Raw genomic sequence first — 18896 nt, forward strand, 5'->3', positions numbered from 1 at the left:
CAGTGTGCAGTCAGCTAGCCTGGGTAATGCACCCCAGAGATAGCTATGCTGGTGGGGCCACCTCACTCAGGGCATCCGAGCCTCTATGTTCTAATCTGTAGAATGGGCACGAGGAGCACAGCCTGTGGGTGGGTTGTGTGGGTTTGAGGTAGGGCTCTTGTAGGTCTGTCCTTAGCTGTTCTCCATAGTCTGACAGCAGCAGCCAGTGGCACACACAGCCTTCCTTCAGGATCATCACACAGGGCCCTCAGTCCTCCCTCCGAGACCTTCCTAGGAGGTGATCCACAGGTGAGGGCCACAGATGAGAGCTTCATGCTCTTCCAAGAGGCCTAGGTAAGGCTTCTAGTCAGAATGGAAGTAAAGCAGGTCGGTGTATCCAAAACATTTAATCTTTTTAGAGATGGGTAGGATTTCTTTTCAAGTTGGCAGGATTGGAAACTACAGAATAAACTAGAAAAAAAAGTTATACATGGTCTTGACTCACAAACGAAACCATTGTTAATATTTAGAATGTTTCCGCCTGGCCTTTTTTCTATGCTATGTATTTAAAATACTGTGTGTTTTTATGCATCTGTGACTATATTATTGCCACGGTTAAGGACTGTTTTATCCAGCTTTTTTGCTTAATATCGAGACACTCATTTACCTGTACCACTACAAACTCTGTCTACTTCACTTATTAGCTGTATATTGTATTAGAAGGATGAGCCATAAGATACCTTCCATTTCCTTTACTGTTGAACATGAAAGTGTTCTCCAGTTTTCCATGGCTAGGAGAGGCGGGCTGGTTTTGTGCCGTGGATTCAGTCCTCTGCCTCCTTGTCCTACTGTCAGAGGAGGGGTTTGCTCAGTGGGTCAGCCTGGGGGAGCCACAACTGTTTGGAGGGGCCTTCACTTGACTCCCTGTTCTCACATTCTGCTCCCTGTGCCAATTTCAGACCATGACCCCTGGCTATCCCCCAGACCTCGATATGATCGATGGCAGAATTTTAAGTAGCAAGGAGTCCATGTGTTCAACTCCAGCATTTCCTGTGTCTCCAGAGACACCATACGGTAAGAACGAGGTAACACCAGCTGCATGCTGCTCCATGCCGAAGGAGGGTGACAACAGCCCCTTGCTCTGCTTTCTTTTCCAGTGAAAACAGCCCCGCGCTATCCTCCATTCAGCCCACCTGAGCCCACACTGAGCAGCCCGGCCAGTCAGCACAAAGGAGGACGTGGTAAGAAATCCACCCGCGAGTCCCAGGAGCGCGGCAGCTCAGGTGCTGCGTCGCAGGGTCACCGTTTTTACAGAGAAGAACTCTTATGCAGAAATATTTCCGTTTGTGTCATATCTCAGAAGCCTTGGGTGAGGACAGATCTTGCTGGGGAAGATGCAGGGATGTGGCCATGAAATCCACTGTGTGGTGGCAACCTGGCCTTGCGTCGCTGCCTGGCATCCTGTGGGGAACCCTCCAGTTCAGCCCCATCATACACAGTTGATGGGACCGTGAGTGGTGCCTGTCAGCAGCTTAGCATTGGTGCTTTTGAAGAAACTAGAATGCCCACCCCACACTTTACGTTCTCTATGGAAATCGTGCCACACGGGTACCCCTAGCTCTGCCACCCCAGCTGCCTTCTCATGCGTGCCTTGTGGCCCCTCCTGTCTGTTATTATTGGATGCCTAATCACTGTCCCTGGATCCCTGCAGGAGCTCAGGGGCTCTGTCCATGGTCTGATCACGTCCATCTGTCTACACAGCTGACTCAGGCGAAGGAGTGTTAGCAGGCGGTGTTTAGGGCAAGTTACTGCACATTTCTGGGTGGTCTTGAGAACTTGCCTGAGAGTCCAGGACAAGGCGGAGCTCGGGCAGGTGGAGAGAGAATGCAAACCAAAAGCTCGTGCACATTTCAAAATCACTCTTCTCTGGGAGTTTCATTCATTACGCTGCTGCTTTTCTGCCCTGGTGAAGGACGCTGCTGATAGTTATTAGGCACGTTATCTGAGAGTGAGAGACTTTCATTAACTTGTGTTTTCATCTGCCCCTTACCCAGGAGTACTATAATAATGACAGCTAGCTCCATTCTCCCTTTCTGTCCCTTTCTCCAGAGTAAACCAAGCCTGTGGACGATATAATAGAAAGACATCCTTCTCCTAAAATTCCCTTTATGGTTACAAGACCATAAATGGCTCTCTTCATATGTAGCATATAGCAGTTAAACTGCCCGTATTTCTCAATAAGTGTGACTGAAATTTAAAATAAGCTGCATTTTAAGGTACACATTATATGAGCATTACATGAGAAGTGTGTATGTTCCAATATGCATTAGCATGATGGACTCGCACATAGGTAGCCATGCGTCTGTTCTATATTTTTTATCACTTCAACAGATGCAGAGAGAGGGATGTCCCTTCCACCCCATGTAGCCCCTTCTCCTCATGGAGGTGACTGTACTTGGCTCCTAGCTCGAAGGTGTTCAGTGGGTTTGGCGTGGCATCTAGCCCTCTGGCCTGGAATCCTGTCTTCTCCTGCAACACCAAAGCTGAGTTCATTTGAAATAGGTAGATGACAAGCAGTGGAAGGCGGGTAATAAGCCTGAGGAAAGAAAATACTAGAAACAGCCTGCACACTCATTAACAGCTCCTGAGGGAGGCCTCTAAGATCACTGTATGGAGCATCGAGAATGTTGAGCCCCGTCTAAACTCCAGAAGGGTCTAGGAGGCTGCAGGAAGCCTGGGTGCTCAGCGTGGGATACCCAGCGGCCTTGCTGTCTTATGATGGCCCAGTTGTCCCAGCCTGGAGGTGGGCTCTGTGTCCTATGTGTGAATGAGCATTACACCATGTATGGATGACGATGGGTCTGCACACCAGCATGTGTTAGATTCCGGTGGCTCCAACTTGTCCTGAGTACTATCTGCATATAAATATTCACATGGAAGAAGTCAGGCCTTTGCCTTTAAATATAAAAAGGAGACATGAAAAGAATGTTCATGTGAGCCTTCTAGAGTTTTATTTCAGCAGTCCCTAGGGAGGGTCAGCTTCACATTAACCCACAAGGAGCACAAAGACAACACAATGCTGACTTAGCGGACGCTTTCATCAGACAGCGTGGTGAGCCAGTGCCCTTGCCTGGAGGCCCCACCTGCTCTGCAAAGTCAAGTGGAGTTGTGAGACTCCTCCGAGGGCACAGTAATAACAGAGGTAGCTCGCCCGTACAGAATGTGTCTCCTGATCTTTACAGAATGGTTTCCTTCCATTTCACAGTCGCATTCTATGGGTCACTGTTACTGTTACCCCCATTTTACAGGCAAGGAAATTGACATGAAGAAGTTGAGTAGCTAGTAAGTGGCAAAGTCAGAGTTTCAGCTCTGTCAGCCGATTGCACAGCCACGGGCAGATTATACAGGGCTAATGTTTCACTTTGTCTTGTCTAACCTGGATGTGACCTAGCATCACAACTGAAAAAGCACATGGAAAGTCTCAGAGTCATGGAACAACCATGTAATTCGTACATTTAGGTAACCTCCAGGCACCTCCACCTCCTTATCTGAAAATGCAGACCATAGTACCTGCCATTCACAGCCACTGTGCAGTTTTGAAGTAGTAAGCTTTAGGTACCTGCAGTGATGCTTAACTGTGTATCATTTAGGCCTAGAGACTGGTGTGCATATGAATGACAGTATTTGCTTTAAAATACCATTAAGGAGAGGCTTCACTTCCTGGAGGGTGAATTACACACACTTTTCTCTATTTCTCCTGCTAAGTACAACTTAAAACCTTGGAGAGTAAGTATAAGACAAATGTAAGAAAGCTCTGAAAGATGGGGAGAAGGTCAGCTAGCCCTGGACCTCAGGGCCGAGGGACCCGGTAGGCCTTATTTATGGTATTTATGGGCCAGGAAACAATCTTCAGAGGACTGAAAGTAACTGAACCATGCAGAGTATGTTCTCTAACCACAATGGACTCACTGGAAATCAGTAACAGAAGAACAACAGGAACATCTTCAACACCTGGAAACTAAAAAGCGCACTTACAAATAATCTATGCGTCAAAGAGGAGGTCTCGAGGGAAATCCAAAAACATACTGAACTGAATGAAAATGAGGATAATTATCCACTGCTTTAATACAGCAGCACTGAGAGGAAAACTTATCAGAAATTTTCTTACACATTTTCTTGGGAAAGAAGAAAATTCTGAAATGAATAGTTTATGCTGTTACCTCTATAACCTAGAAAAAGGAGAACAAAGTAAACCCAAGACAAGCAGAAGGAAGGAGATATTAAAAATCTAAGCAGAAATTTAAAAAAAGATACAGATAAGTAATAGAGAAATGAAAGAGCTGGTTCTTTGAAAAGATGAATAAATTTGACAAACCTCTAACAAGACTAACAAAAAAATGTAAGGCATAGATTACTATCATTAGGAAGGAAACAGGCACCGTCACTAAAGACCCTGCAGACACCAAAAGAATAATGAAGGAATACACACACTACTCTACATGCATGCATTTTATAACTTAGGTGAAATTGACCAGTTCCTCAATAAGCACGAACTATCACAACTCACCCAATATGAAATAGACTACTTGAATGCCCTATAACTATAAGGAAATTGAGCTCTAGTAATTTATAATCTCCAAAAAAAGAAATCTTCACTTTTCACTGGATAGTTCTACCAAACATGTAAAGGAGAATTAATGCTAATTTTACACAATACCTTCCAGAAAACAGAAGAGGGGGGCACATGTCCTAATTCACTTTGTGATGCTAGTATTACCCTGATACTAAAACCAGACAAAAAGAGCAAAAAAGGAAAACTACAGACCACTGTCCTTCACAGATTCAGACACAAAACTCCTTAACAAAACATAAACAAATAGAACACAATAATATGTAAAAAGAATGACACAGGGTAGCCAAGTGGGACGTATTCTGAGATGCAAGTCTGGTTTAGTGTTTGAAAATTCATTCATGTAATACACTATACTAACAGGCTAAAGAAAAAGCTCACAATTATATCAGTCAATCAAAAAAAAAAAACAATAAAAAGAGTTTGGCAAAATTCACATCATTCATGACTCAAAACTTCCAGTAAAATAGAAGACAGGAACTCCTTCAACCTTATAAAAAGCATCTAAAAAGGCCCACAGCTGACAGCACTCTTTTACAACATAGTTCTGGAAGTTCTACAGAGACATAATAAAAGAAAAGGAAATTAAAGACAACAGATGAGAGGAAAGAAATAAAACTGTCCCTTTTTGCTGTTGACATGATCATCTACGTAGAAAGCCCCAGGGAATCTTGAGTTTGCTGGTGACATGATTGTCCAAATAGAAAATCCCAGGGAAGAAGCGGAGCTTGCAGTGAGCCGAGATTGCACCACAGCATTCCAGCCTGGGCAACAGTGCAAGACTCTGTCTCAAAAAAAAAGAAAAGAAAATCCTAGGGAACAACAAAACAACAACAAAAAGTGAAACTGCTAGAACAAATTCAGCCAGTTTGCAGGAGTCTAGTTCAGCACACAAAAACCAATTGTATTTCAGTATGCTAGCAATGCACCTGTAGAAGCTGAAATTAAAAATATAAGTCACGACCCGGTGGGGTAGCTCAGACCTGTAATCCCAGCACTTTAGGAGGCAGAGGTGGGCAGATCACGAGGTCAAGAGATCTAGACCATCCTGGCCAACATGGTGAAACTCCGTCTCTACTGAAAATACAAAAATTAGCTGGGCGTGGCAGTGCATGCCTATAATCCCAGCTGTTTGTGAGGCTGAGGCATGAGAATCACTTGAACCCGGGAGGTGGAGGTTGCAGTGAGCCATGATTGCATCACTGCATTCCAGCCTGGCAATGAGCTACGCTCAGTCTTAAAAAAAAATATATATACACACACATGTGCACACGTGTATGTGTATGTGTATATATGCACATATGTATGTGTGTATATATGTATATATGCACATGCGTATACGTATGTATATGTGTATATATGCACATGTTTGCATGTCTACATGTGTGCATGTGTGTGCGTGTATATGCAAGTGTGTGCTCATATGTATGCGTATATATACGTGTGTACGTGTGCACATATGTATATGTGTGTGTGCATGTGTATACGTATGTATATATACATATATACGTATGTATATATACACATATACAAATGTTTATGAAGAGGACATAGAGGTGGCGTATGAGCGTGTATGTATACATGTGTGTGTATATATATATATGCCACTTATAATAGCTCAAAAAATTAAATGGTTAGATGTAAACCTAACAAGCCATGCACAAGACTTGTGTGCTGAAAACTGCACAGTGCTGATGAAGGAAACCACAGAATATCTAATAAGTGGGGAGACATACTGTTTTTCACGGATGGAAAACGCAACCTAGTACAGCTGTCACTTCTTTCCAGATTGACAGTTTTACCACAATTCTTGTCAAAATCTCAGCAAGATTTTTTGTAGATACAGACAACATAATTCTGAAATGTATGTGGAAAGGCTAAGGAACCAGAATAGCCTAAACAATTTTGAGAAAGAATTAAGTGGAAGGAATAAGGTTACCTAATTTCAAGACTTGGTAGCTACAGTCATCGAGACTGTGGTGCGGATGGAGGAACAGACACTTAGGTTCATGAAACAGAGTAGAGAACTCAGAAACAGGCCTACACAGATAAGTCAAGCTGATTTTTTTGACAAAGGTACAGAAGCGAGTGGGGGAAGGTCAGCCTTTCAACAAATGATGCAGGAGCCCCTGGGCACCCACAGGCAAAACAATGAATAGCTACCAAAGGCTCACACTTTATACAAAAGTTAACTTAAAATGGATGATGGACTTAAATATAAATTGTAAAACATAATATTTTTTAAAATGGGAGAAAATCTTTGGCATCACTAGGCAAAGAGTTACGAGGTTACAACAAAAGCATGAACCATAAAAGGAAAAGTTGATAAATTAAACTTTATAAAAAATTAAACATTTTTGCTATGGAAAGAACCTGTGAAGAGGATAAAAAAGACAAACTGCAGAGTAGGAGAAAAGGTTTGCACACCATATGTCCAAAAAAAGGAATGTCATCTAGAATGTATATAATCTCTCAATACTCAGCAGTAAAGAACAAACAATTTATTTGGAAAATGAGCCAAACTATTATTAAAAAGTCAAAAAACAACAGATGCTGGCAAGGCCGCAGAGGAAAGGAACATGTATACACTGTTGGAGGGAATGTGAATTAGTTAAGCCACTGTGGAAAGTAGTTTAAAGATTTCTCAAAACACTGAAAACAGAACTGCCATTTGACCCAGCTGTCCCGTTACTGGGTATATACCCAAAATAAAACAAATCGTTCTACCAAAAAGACACATGCACTTGTATGTTTATCACAGCACAATTCACAATAGCAAAGACATGAACTCAACCTAGGTGCCCATCAATAGTGGATTGGATAAAGAAAATGTGGGACATATACACCATCGAAATACTCCGCAGCCACAAAAAAGAACCAAATCATGTCCTTTGCAACAACACGGATGCAGCTGTAGGCCATTGTCCTAAGCAAATTCAGTATTCCCTGAATTTAAAATAAAAGTTGAAATTAAAAAAAAAAAAAGGTCACTGGCTAAGTTACGTAAATTGATTTTTCTTCAGTAGGGGGAAAACAAAAATAGAAAATGGCCCAAAGAAGGGAAGAGACATGTCACTGAAGAGGACATAGAGGTGGCATATGAGCACATGAAAAGTTGCTCAACATCATTAGCCATTAGCAAAATATAAATTTAAATCACACCTATCAGAGTGGCTAAAATAAAAAACAGTGACAACATTCAATACTGGTGAGCATGTGGAAAAACTAGACCCCTTATACATTGCTGGAGGGATTGTTAAAATGGTACAGCTGCTGTGGAAAACAATTTTGGCAGTTTCTTAAAAAAAAAAAAACAACGTGCATCTGCCATATGACTCAGTGATTGCGTTCCTGGGCATTTACCGCAGAGAAATAGACTTATGTTCACATAAAACCTGTACAGAAACTTTTTACTTTTAATAGCCCCAAACTGGAAACAATGTAGATGTCCTTCAACAGGCCAGTGGTTAAACAAATTGTAGTACATCAATACCATGGAACACTTCTCAGCAATAAAAATAAGTGAATTATTCATACACACAACAACCCGGATGGGTCGCTAGAACATTAGGTTGAGTGAGAAAAGTCAAAACCTGAAGTCTATATAGTGTATGATTCCATATATGTCACCCTTTTTACGTGGCAAAATTGTAGATACAGAGAACAGATTCATGGCTGCTAAGGGTTGGGAGGGGCAAGAGTAGAAGGGGAATGGAGTAGTCAAAAAGGCAATAGGAGATTGGCAGAAGAGTGGTGGAGTAAGAGGTTGGGAAGGCGGAGCCAGGCCAGGAGCCCTTCTCTGTAGTTCCCAGAAGGTGGTGGTGTGGCATCCTCATGCAATTTGAGGTCATTACTGAACCTCAAGATGGGGAGGTGACTGCTCAGATTTGCATTTTCACACATCACTGTGGCTACTGCATGAAGAACACGGTGGGATGGACAGTGGGGTGGAACAGACCACATGGTTTCAGAAGAGATAGGAGGAAATCAGAACATTTGTGTAGCATTCAGGTGGTGCAATCAGCTGACCTTAACACAGTGGAATTGGAGCCTGACTGCTCTTTCTGATTTTATTGCTTTTGTCATTATTGTTTAAATTAGGTTCTGGCTTCTTGTTAGTATGCAGTTAGTATAGCACTATCTCCATAAAATTCCTCTGTACATCACATTACTGAAATGTAACTTGATTCCTCCTTAGTCAGCATAAGCCGCCGTGTGTTAGGTTCTTTTCCAGACAACCACCAGAGCAGGTGTCCAAGAGAAACAGCCCAGTTAGTTAAAGGCTGTAAGGACAGATTTTATTCAGGACTATTGCAATAGGAGAAAGTGCTGGGCTCAGCCACAAATGCAGCAAAGACAGCTGGAGATTTATGGCCAAGGAATAGAGCAAAAGGATCTGGTGGATGGAAAGTCACTAAGAAGGGACATCAAGGGTTGGGGGAGGGGGCGGTTCTTGCTAAACTAGCCTAACACGGTTTCTGCTATAGGCGGGCCAGGGACGTAGACACAAAAGGCAAGGGATGAGGAGCTTGATGACATATCAAGGGTGATTAGATATCAAACTTGGGGGATGAAAAGCAGGATTCTTGCTGGAACTGAGCTTGCCATGGTTGGATGTGGAAGGCCAATGCTGAGGCCTAGTGGTGAAGAGGGCTTGGAAGAGCCTGGCTAAGGTTTGGTTAAGGAGAGTCTGTCACAAGATAGACCCATCTGTATCCAGATAGGATATCTGTAACCTGGTAGGGTAACCAAATGCAGCCTGCACGCTTCTCTGTGTTTCTCTCCAGGTCCTTTGGGCATTTAGTTTATATTTTTTTATTTTTTATTTTTATGGATACATAGTATAGGTGTTTATAGAGCACATGAGATGTTTTGATACAGGCGTGCAATGCGTAATAATCACATCATGGAAAACGGGGTATTAATGGGCACTTAGTTTAGCCGTAAGGCTTCCGTGCCAAGTGACCTGGGAGCCGGCTAGAGCCAGCCTCTGCCACTGGCATCCTTCACCCACCCTTCCCACAAACAAGCGATTCTTCAATAAACAATAAACAGAATACACAAAAAGCAAACCAAAGCTTCTCTAGATTTATTAATAGATGCGTGAATTAAAGGAGCCTTTTCTAAATAATGTGACTAACAGGAGCCAAGGGGAATGGACACCCAAAGCCGGGGTTTGCCAGAGCCTGCTGGTGCTGAGAGTTGATTGCTGAAGTGTGAGGAATTTTGTGAGCCAGCTCACAGCACATTGGCAGCTTGGGATCTGCCAGGGCGGGATTGTTTGCATCACAGGATTTAGCAAACGTTATGAATCAACCCCTCCATTGGCCCCAAGCTTGCCTCACACACCACACAGTAGAAATTCGCTGCCTTTTTTTTTCAGTCTGCTTGATGTTAGCTAACTAGTCATGAAGAACAGAGCCTAAAGTGAGCAAAGAGATCTTTCTGCATTTTGACATTCAAATATTTTGAAAGATTTTCAGCATTCAGCATTTGGATTCTAGTCCCATAGCCAGGCTCAAGTAAGCTCTGTGATAACAACACCCATCTGTTGGAAACTGCTGTCTGAAGCACCTCTCGGCAGACGGGGAGGCCTAGAAGGACATGGTAGAGTGGTGTCTGGTGGGTCCTCTGCTGACATTTCTTCTCTCTCTGATCAAATGCTGGATGTACACACATTGTGGCTCCGAGACTTCCTATCTGGGTGAGCTCAGGCAGTTCTAGGGACCTCTCTGAGCCCTAGTTTCATGTCCTATACAACAGTAGTCATTCCTCCTGCACATGGTTCTTGAGAAGATTGGACCAGAACACGTAGCTCTGGCACCCGGCCCAGACCTGAACAACACTCAGCAAATAGTGGACACTGATGTTGTTAGGAGAACAGAGCATCCACAAGAAGAGCAGTTTCCTGGACTGCGGAGACCAGTGACAATTGTAAGTCCGGGTTCAGAGCATGAGTCAGGACAGAGAAGTCCTGGTGGCTGAGCCCCAGGAACCCTGCTTTTCCCAGAGATGTGCTTGTGCCCAGTGTGCTCGTGTTTTAAATGGCAGCATCTACTCCAGGAAACTAATAGGTATGTCAGTATCTACTCACATTATGCATACTTAAATATGAATTTAAATACTGTTTAATTCTCCTAGGGATGTGTTGTCATTTAAAAGAGGTTGTGATAGCGTGAAGGACTGGGGACGGGGCGGGAGATGGCAGAGCAGCTGTAGGCACTGATGTAATGCCTCCAGCTTCATGAAGACGGGTCCAACCAGACTTCATCTGGGGCAGTCAAGCAGGAGCATGAGTGGCAGCCCTTGCCATGGTCCGTCTGTTGAATGCATTGCCCACATGGCCACATTATGCCTCAGGAACCATGTGTTGGAGGACAGTATCCTTAGGCTTCTCAGAAATTCCACATGGGAGCCTCAAATGGAAATGCTTTTCTTGAAAACAAAAATATTTGTAAAAATGTAACAAAAGGAGTCATTTAAGCTCAGTCTCCCATATAAGCAAAAATAGATAAAATTATGAAATGTAAGATGTAAATTATTCTGTTTCTTAGCTGATCCTTAACCTTGATGATATTTTCAAAACAAATGAATAAAAAAGACATGAGAAAAGGTTTCCTTTAAAAAGTTGTGGTTCTGGCCGGGCGCAGTGGCTCTTGCCTATAATCCCAGCACTTTGGGAGGCCAAAGTGGGCAGATCATGAGGTCAAGAGATCGAGACCATCCTGGCCAACATGGTAAAACCCCATCTCTATTAAAATACAAAAATTAGCTGTGCCTGATGGTCCACGCCTGTAGTCCCAGCTACTCGGGAGGCTGAGGCAGGAGAATCACTTGAACCCGGGAGGCGGAGGTTGCAGTGAGCCAGGATTGCACCACTGTACTCCAGCCTGACGACAGAGCGAGACTCTGTCAAAAAAAAAAAAAAAAAAAAAGCTGTGGTTCGGATACATCTCAGCTTCCAAACTATTTCATGGTCTTTTTAAAATATAAACACATAACGTATAAGCAGCCATTTGAAGGTGAACATCGCACTGGCATTCAGTAGATTCACGGAGTCATGAGACCATCGCCCCTAGGTAGTTCCAGAGCATCCTCATCTTATAACAGCTTTACAAGTGGTACTCAGAGGGGGTTTCAGGACTTTCGGCTTCAATGAAAATGATTAGCAGTTAATGTTAGTTTGCTTCAAGAGGATGGATGCCCTTATATATTTTGCAACTTCTATTTTGTGTTCAGTTCTTCTGGAGAGTAGGGTGTAGGCATTTTAGGGGCCTGGCTTCCAAGCATGCAGCCTCTTCTCTGCTGTCGATTGGAGGCTTTGTAAAGGGCTGGGAGGATTGCCTCCATCCAAGTGCAAGTGCATGAGACTAATCAGGAGTGGGAACATGCCAAATGGTCCTCCTTGGTTAACAAGGGGGGACACTGGGGTTTGGTTGGTGCTATTTGGACTTCCTGGATTTGGTAGGTTTCAAAGGTTGATGATGTTTGCCACAGGGAGGAAGAAAAGGGCAGTACCAGTGGCACTGGTCCTTCCCCTCTGTAGCTCTGTGATCTTGAACAGTTTGCATAACCTCTGGAAGCATCATTTAAATCTAAGCAAAATAAGAATGTGTGTGCCATGTGTGGTATTGGGGGCAGTCTCTTAAAAATGAAGATTTCAGCCTATCAATATGGTAGTATAACAAAAATTTGTCTTAAAACTTGGTTTTTAAATTCAAAAGGCACTGTCTTATTGAAATATTTTCAGAGACCCAGGGTTTGATAGAGAGACACAGCATGAGAAGAGGGCAAGAGGGAGACAGAGACAGAGAGATTATTTTGACACAATGCTTTCTTTTTATTGAAAAAGCTGTCATCCTTCAAAACTTGACAAATGATACAATGCTTCTACCAATCTTCTTCTTTCCTTCCTGTACTCGACTCCCTTTTCTGTTGAATTTTTATGAGCTCTTAATGAGAATGTTTGTAACAGGGACAAAGGCATGTACTGAATGTGAATATGTGTGACATTTATAGAGGCCCTTGTTTACTTTGGATTTTCTAGAGCCTCAAAAGCACATGCATTCCTATATGGATTTCTCCATGGGTTTATATTCAGGTACGTAGGCATATGTAAGTGTGCATAGGAATAGACATGCCTGGTTACATGCCTGTGATGTACTTTGCATTCTGATTTGTGCCAAAGAATGCACACTGGTGCACGGTGACCCCAAATAACTGGTGTGAATTAGCAAACATCGCAGGCTTCTCCAACCCCTGCCCCAGATGAATAACATGAAAAAAAAAAAGTTGACTGCTTCTAAATTATATTTAAAAGTAAACATCAATGCTGGGTTCGTGGAGGTCCGCCTAAAGTGCTGGCCTGTGAACGTGGCTTTAAGCGTCTTTTGAGATGAGAACATGAATTCATTTGAGGGTGATGAAGCTTAAAAGAAAAAAAAGGTGTTAGCTTTCTGTGCTGATACCTCATCCATGGAGCAGGCCAGCTTGGAAGCGTCCCCATGTCAGCCTGTAGACTTCTCTACCATGCTGAATGTTCTCTTGTTTGCTCACTTTGTGTTTAGAGGAATCTTTGCTTTTCTAAATTTATCAGCTCATTCCATTACCCCCTCCTCTCCTGGTGGACTGTTCTTGATCCTCAGCGTGTAGAAGTTATTCTGAAGTGCTGCCAACAGGATTTGATGCTGGCCCTGGGGCTTGGTGACAGATGTGGCTCTGGTCCTGCCCCTCTGTAGCTCTGTGATCTGGAACAGTTTGCATAACCTCTGAAAGCATCTTTTAAATCTTAAGTAAAATAAGAATATGTGTGCCATGCATGGTGTTGGGGCAGTCTCTTAAAAATGAAGATTTCAGCCTATGAGTATGGTAGTGTAACAAAAATTTGTCTTAAAATTTCATTTTTTAAATTCAAAATGCACTTCCTTATTGAAGCATTTTCTGAGCCCCATTGTCTATGAGAGTTGTGCTCCATCACAGGATTGAGGAAGGGAGGCGGTCCTGGCCTTGGGGCAACTCTCAGGCTGGGGTGCCTTCCGAAGCAGCCTGTGGCTGGTGTGGAATCCAGAATCCACAACTAGGGCCTGGGCCTGGGCTTGTCTCCTCCTTGCTGCTCGGAACAGGAAAAGGCAGTTCAGCCCAGCAGGATGCCTCTTAGAACTGGGAATGGCTTGGAAGAAAATGCTTATGAAGGCCCAGCATATAAAATATGCAAGGATGTTTCCCCTACCGGAAGCATTTACCTGGTACCCTTTGCATTTTTACTTTCCTCTGAAGGCCCTCACCTTGTAATCCACCTCCCTGCAGCTCCATCCTCTCTAGACAGCAGCCTGCCTCACAGTGGTGTCCCAAGAGCACTGGGCATCAAGAGGTAAAATGCCTGGGCGTTTTCTCTGAAGCACCTGTTGCCACTGTCCCCTCAGGCTGTGATTCTTGGCCAAAATTCACCCTTTGTTCTTGACACACTTGGAAGGGTCTGGGATCGTGAGACTTGCAGAAGAGTCAGATGTCTTGAGTCATTGAGAGGGCCGAAGACGGAATATGCAGTCCGCCTCTGAACATTTGTTACTGGCCGGGGCCTGCCCCATCAGAGGCTTTGAGGGCATTACCAAGGTGCCCCCCAGATTAGTGAACCTCCTCGACATAGAGGCATTGACCAGGCCATCCCATTTAGGCCAGGAACCACCTTGTCATCTGTTTAAATTCTATCACATTTTAGTGACACACATATGTAGACACATTATATGGAATAAATGTGTGTCATGTGTGCAGGTATTTATGGCTATGCCTAGATTGAGACATTTGCCACTTTCTGAGCACTTCTTACAGGCCATGCACTTATATATGCACACATGTAGAGAAACAGCAAATGAACAAGTTTACAAAAAGTCCTGAGAGCCAGGCAAGTGAGAATTCCATCATTTGGAATGAAAGTAAACTTTTCTGACGCTTCAGGGCCAACCAAGTGTGCGACGGGCATCAGAGGTCAGGTCTCCGTGTGTCACCTGGCAGAGACCGTGTGAACAGCTCGTTGGCATTTGATTTTTCCAGAGGAGCATGAGATTGGGTTACTGTGAAGTCCCAGTGTCGCTGAGGTTGTGGTGGATTTGTGTTTTGTGTTTGTTTTTAATTCCTTCTCTGCAACGCCGCCCAAGTGAGCACTCCACTTGAGTCTCAAGAACCCCAGAGTAGAGCCCGCCCTGGGGTGCTGGGCAGCACGGAATTCTCAGGAACAAACAAGTACGTTCAAATAAAGCTGAGGATCTTGGTCTGCAGTGCCTGGTCCCTCGGAGGGATTCTAGTATCCCTCTTAGTTTTGTTTTATTGGGTCAGAGCCTGTTGCTGAAAACAGAACCTGTGGGTCACCCTGACTGTCCTTCCCAGGCCTTCCAGAACTGCCTTGCATGTAGTAGAGAGACCCACAGTTTGCAGGAGTGGCACCGTCTTTGAAGCAGCTTTCACATAAAGCATCCGAAGTTCCTTTGCTAGGTCACGTGGCCAGTCCTCAAAGATACCTGCTGATCACCCGATCGCTGGGAGTAGGGCTGGTCCAGGGTTCCGCTTATTGTGTGCACGTGTATGGTTCGCCCCAGAGTCCGGTGGGGCAGAGATGTGAGAGGTGATGGGATGCAGCCCCTGTAGGACCCGTGAGGCTGGTGGACAGGCAGTGGGGGCTGGCGGGAGGGTGTTAAGGGAGAATTCCATCCAGCTGATCAGGTCGTGTCTCAGGAAGGGCGCACCCCCTCTGGAGGCTGCAAGACCTTTAAACTTGCTCATCCCTTCCCGTGTGTCCTCCCTGGGTGCCCCAGCTCCTCCCTTCTCCTTGGTTTACTGCCCCTTTTCTCACCTCCCTCTGGCAACCAAGTCGGCTTGTGTCCTCCTCCGAAAGGGAAACTCCTGTTGCCTCTTCTCTCCCTCTGTTCCTCCTCTCCCTTCCTCCTTCACCTTCCCTCCATCTTTTTGTTTCTGCTGCCTCGCTCTCACCTGCATTTGAAGGATGTGACTTCCCAGTGGAACCTGGGTTGGGATTTGGTGTCATCCTCCCTCCCTCAGCCTCAGGACATTTCCAGGACAGAGTCTTCATCACATTCCTGGCATCTAACACAGAGAAGGATCTGGATAAAACTTTGTTTTGTTTTCTGATGGGTACGTGGAAGGAGAGAGACTATCTTTCAGCTCCAGGGAGCTGAATGCATCATGCCTGCAAAGGACCTGAGCCCGCAGAGTGGGAGCCGCATGGGACCAGCACCTGTGTTTCTGAGAGGAGACCGGGCATTGCCGGCTGGTGGGGTGGGCTGTCCTCTCCCGGGTGTCTGATTTGTACCCCTGCTTGATTTTGCTAAGGTGCAGTGGGTGGTCCTGGCTGTAGCAGAGTCAACGTGTGGACACTCCGGGTCCTGTACTGCCCGGGGATCTCTGGGTCTTTGGGTAGGGGCAGCAGAGTGTCAGGGAAGGAGTTTGAAATGTTTTTTCCTCAGCGGACTTGCTGCCACCTGGAGCCCACCTTTGAAATCACTTTAGTCCCTGGCACTGCAGTTGAGAAAGAAGCGAGAGAGGAAGGATAAATAGATCTCCAGACGGTGCTTAGATCTGTAGATTCACACTAAGGATTGTCCCAGTCATGGCTGTGACACAGGCACAGAAGCAGTATGCCCTGCCTCCTCCTCCCTGCTGCCCATCCCTGTGGGTTTGCTCCGAGTCACTGAGCCCACAGTTCCACGGAGGGAACGGGACCCACCCTTGGGAGTGCCATCCTGGTCACAGTCAGCCTTCCTGGGCCTGGCTGCCCATGCTGGTGCCGCCCCGTGCCGCCTTCCTCTCTGCTTAGGGAGTGACAGGCATGGGAAAGGCCAGTCCATCCGCTTCCGCTGAGCCTGCTCCGTCGGTGGTCAGGCATTTCCGACAGCATCGTTTGCAGGAGCTGCTGCCCTGCAACACATAAACAACCCGGGAGGAAATGCCTACTCAGACCTTTGGGAGGAGGGTCCCAGGGATCTTCCTGGCCTGTGTGCGGAGAGGTGGACCCCAGGGTCCCAGGCAAGCCATGTCCCTCCTGGGGTAGGGCATTGACCTGCCCACTCTTCACCAGGTTGATGAATGTGCCAGGGTCGCGCCGAGGCTGGGCTGGCCAATGACTCGGCTCAGGCTGGGCAGCAACCTGTGCTGGAAGCACAGGCGTGCACAGGAGTTGTAAGAAAGGAGGCAGCCCGGGAGGAACGGGGACCTCCTCTTCCAGGGAGAGCTTTCTAGGGGAAGGGGTGTCATGCTAGCATTTGAAGAAGGAGTGGGATTTTGCCAGACACATGAGACAAGAGAAGCCAGGGGTGAGTGTCTGTTCTGTGCTTCCCTTGTGAAAACCCTGAGTAATGTATTGTGTCTCTAAGGCCCAGAGACATGACAGACCCCTGTGTTCTGCATGTGGACTGAGTTATAGTCAGACTTTAGGTCATGGGAACAGAGCACTTTGATTTGACTGAGGGAGATAGTGTTCCAAATGCTGAAAAAAATGTGGGGTTACTTGAAAAGGGCTTTGTAGAATGTATAGGAGTTTTTCACCAGTTGGCTTAAGAGTTTGGCCTTTTAGATGAGAGAAGAATATGAGCAAAGGAGAACACGGAAGAAAGGGGACACCATGCCAACAGCCTGTAGTAGGTGCCAGTCGGGCGGAACAGGCTGAGAGATCCAGAATCAGGCTCTAGGACAGGGTCTGGGCAGGGTGTTGTAGCCCACTGAGGCCGGGAAGAAAACCTGCAGGGTTTGAGCGGTGCAGTGACAGGGTGTCCCCTGGGCTGCCTTATGGAATGAAGGCCCTCCAGGCTGGTGGCCAGGCAAGATGAGAGGCAGATGGCCCCATCCGGAGGAAAGGGACACGGGTGTAGGCTGCTGCTGGGGTAGGGGGCAGAGGACTGACTAGGGACGTCCTTGTTGTTGGAGACTCTTCAGGCTTCCACTTCCTCTCTGGCTGGTTGCAGGAAGCTTCTCTGCTGTGAGTGTGGGGTCCCAGGGGAATGGGGGTTTGACTTTGGAGGGGCAGGTTTAGGGGCATGGTGGGCGGGTCCTGCCGCTTGTGCCTTGGGTGATGGCTGGCCCGAGGCTGAAACTAAGCCTGGTTGGGTTTCAGCAGGGAGGTTGCAAGAGATTAAAGTTGGGGGAGGAAAAAGCAAAAGAAATGAAAAGGAAGCAAACCGCAGCAGTGAGTAAGGCGGGGCCAGGGCCGTCTGGAGGCACTGACTGGGCAGGCCGCCCGCGACAGCCAGCGGCAGCCCAACAATCCCGGGATTCTTTCCCGGGCCTGAGCTCTCCCGGCCGCCCTCTGAATGGGCCTCTTTGGAGGTGGCTGCCCCGCCCCCTGCACGACTCCCTCGGGACAGGCCGGAACACAGAGCCCTGCCTGGGTGGGTGGGGGACGCCACCGCTGGGACAGGGACTCAGGACTCTGCTCACCACATAGGGCTGCTGGGGACACAGCCCAAGGAGTTCCCTCTGTCTGGCCCACATCCTTCCAGGCCCTTCCATGGACTGACCAGAGTCCTGGGTGCCAGGTAAGCTGTACATTGGGACTCGTCGCTTCTTCTTGCTCAGTTCCCGCGCCCCTGGTGTCTTCTGTGCTCCTGGCACCTCTGGCCCGGATCCAGTTGCCCTTGCTGAAACTTGATCTTCTGGGATCCAGGGGAGGGGAGTGGGGAGGGGGTAGGGAGGGTGATGAGGTGGGATGCAGAGGTCACTGGGCCGGGAATCCTGGGCAGGACTTGGGAGGAGGGCTGATTGTTCCAAGAGTCCCTTGTCACTTGATGACAGTTCTCAAGTCGCCAAGGCTTTGGGACAAAACGCCCCAGCCCTTGAGCCTGGAGGACTAGTCCTTCCAGAAGAAAGTCATGCTTTGTCTTTGCTGAGATTCACTTGGGGCTAACGAAAGCCTGGTTTACAGATGTGCAGCTTTTCTGGAACAGGACTGCTTCCTAGCACAGCACATTCCTTTACTGAAACTGATAAAGCGAGTCTGCCCCATTCCAGGGCTGTCACTGCCCCCACCCCCATTCCAGGGCCCTTGAGGGATCCCGGGCAGCGGGCAGCAGGACCTTCAGAGGCCCAGAAGGCTGCACTTCTGAGCACCCAGCACAGTTGTTTCTACTAAATGCCGAAAGCAAGCGTTAGGATCAGGCGCTGGGTTCTAAAATGAGATTTACTGTTGTCTCTTCTGCAGTTGGAGCAAGCAAAGAGAGTATTTCTAAACGAGTTAGTGTCATTGAAAAAAACAAAAACCCATGCATTCACTGAAAGAACCTGC

General features: G+C 46.3%; 1 protein-coding gene across 37 annotated transcripts in view; it reads left to right on the plus strand.

Annotated features, from left to right (window-relative positions):
- TNS3 (tensin 3) overlaps positions 1 to 18896 on the plus strand; it is a 308803-nt gene that overhangs the window by 242838 nt on the left and 47069 nt on the right. For 33 of the 37 annotated variants that reach the window (XM_015133583.3, XM_077996781.1, XM_077996793.1 and 30 more), the window contains 2 exons: positions 939 to 1053; positions 1137 to 1220. The exons of the other annotated variants lie outside the window; for them this stretch is intronic. In XM_015133583.3, the coding sequence (XP_014989069.2) occupies positions 939 to 1053; positions 1137 to 1220 (199 nt within the window). The remainder of the gene's footprint in view (positions 1 to 938; positions 1054 to 1136; positions 1221 to 18896) is intronic. 37 annotated transcript variants of the gene reach the window in all.

This window comes from Macaca mulatta, chromosome 3, assembly GCF_049350105.2.
Source record: "Macaca mulatta isolate MMU2019108-1 chromosome 3, T2T-MMU8v2.0, whole genome shotgun sequence".
Lineage (NCBI taxonomy): Eukaryota > Metazoa > Chordata > Mammalia > Primates > Cercopithecidae > Macaca > Macaca mulatta.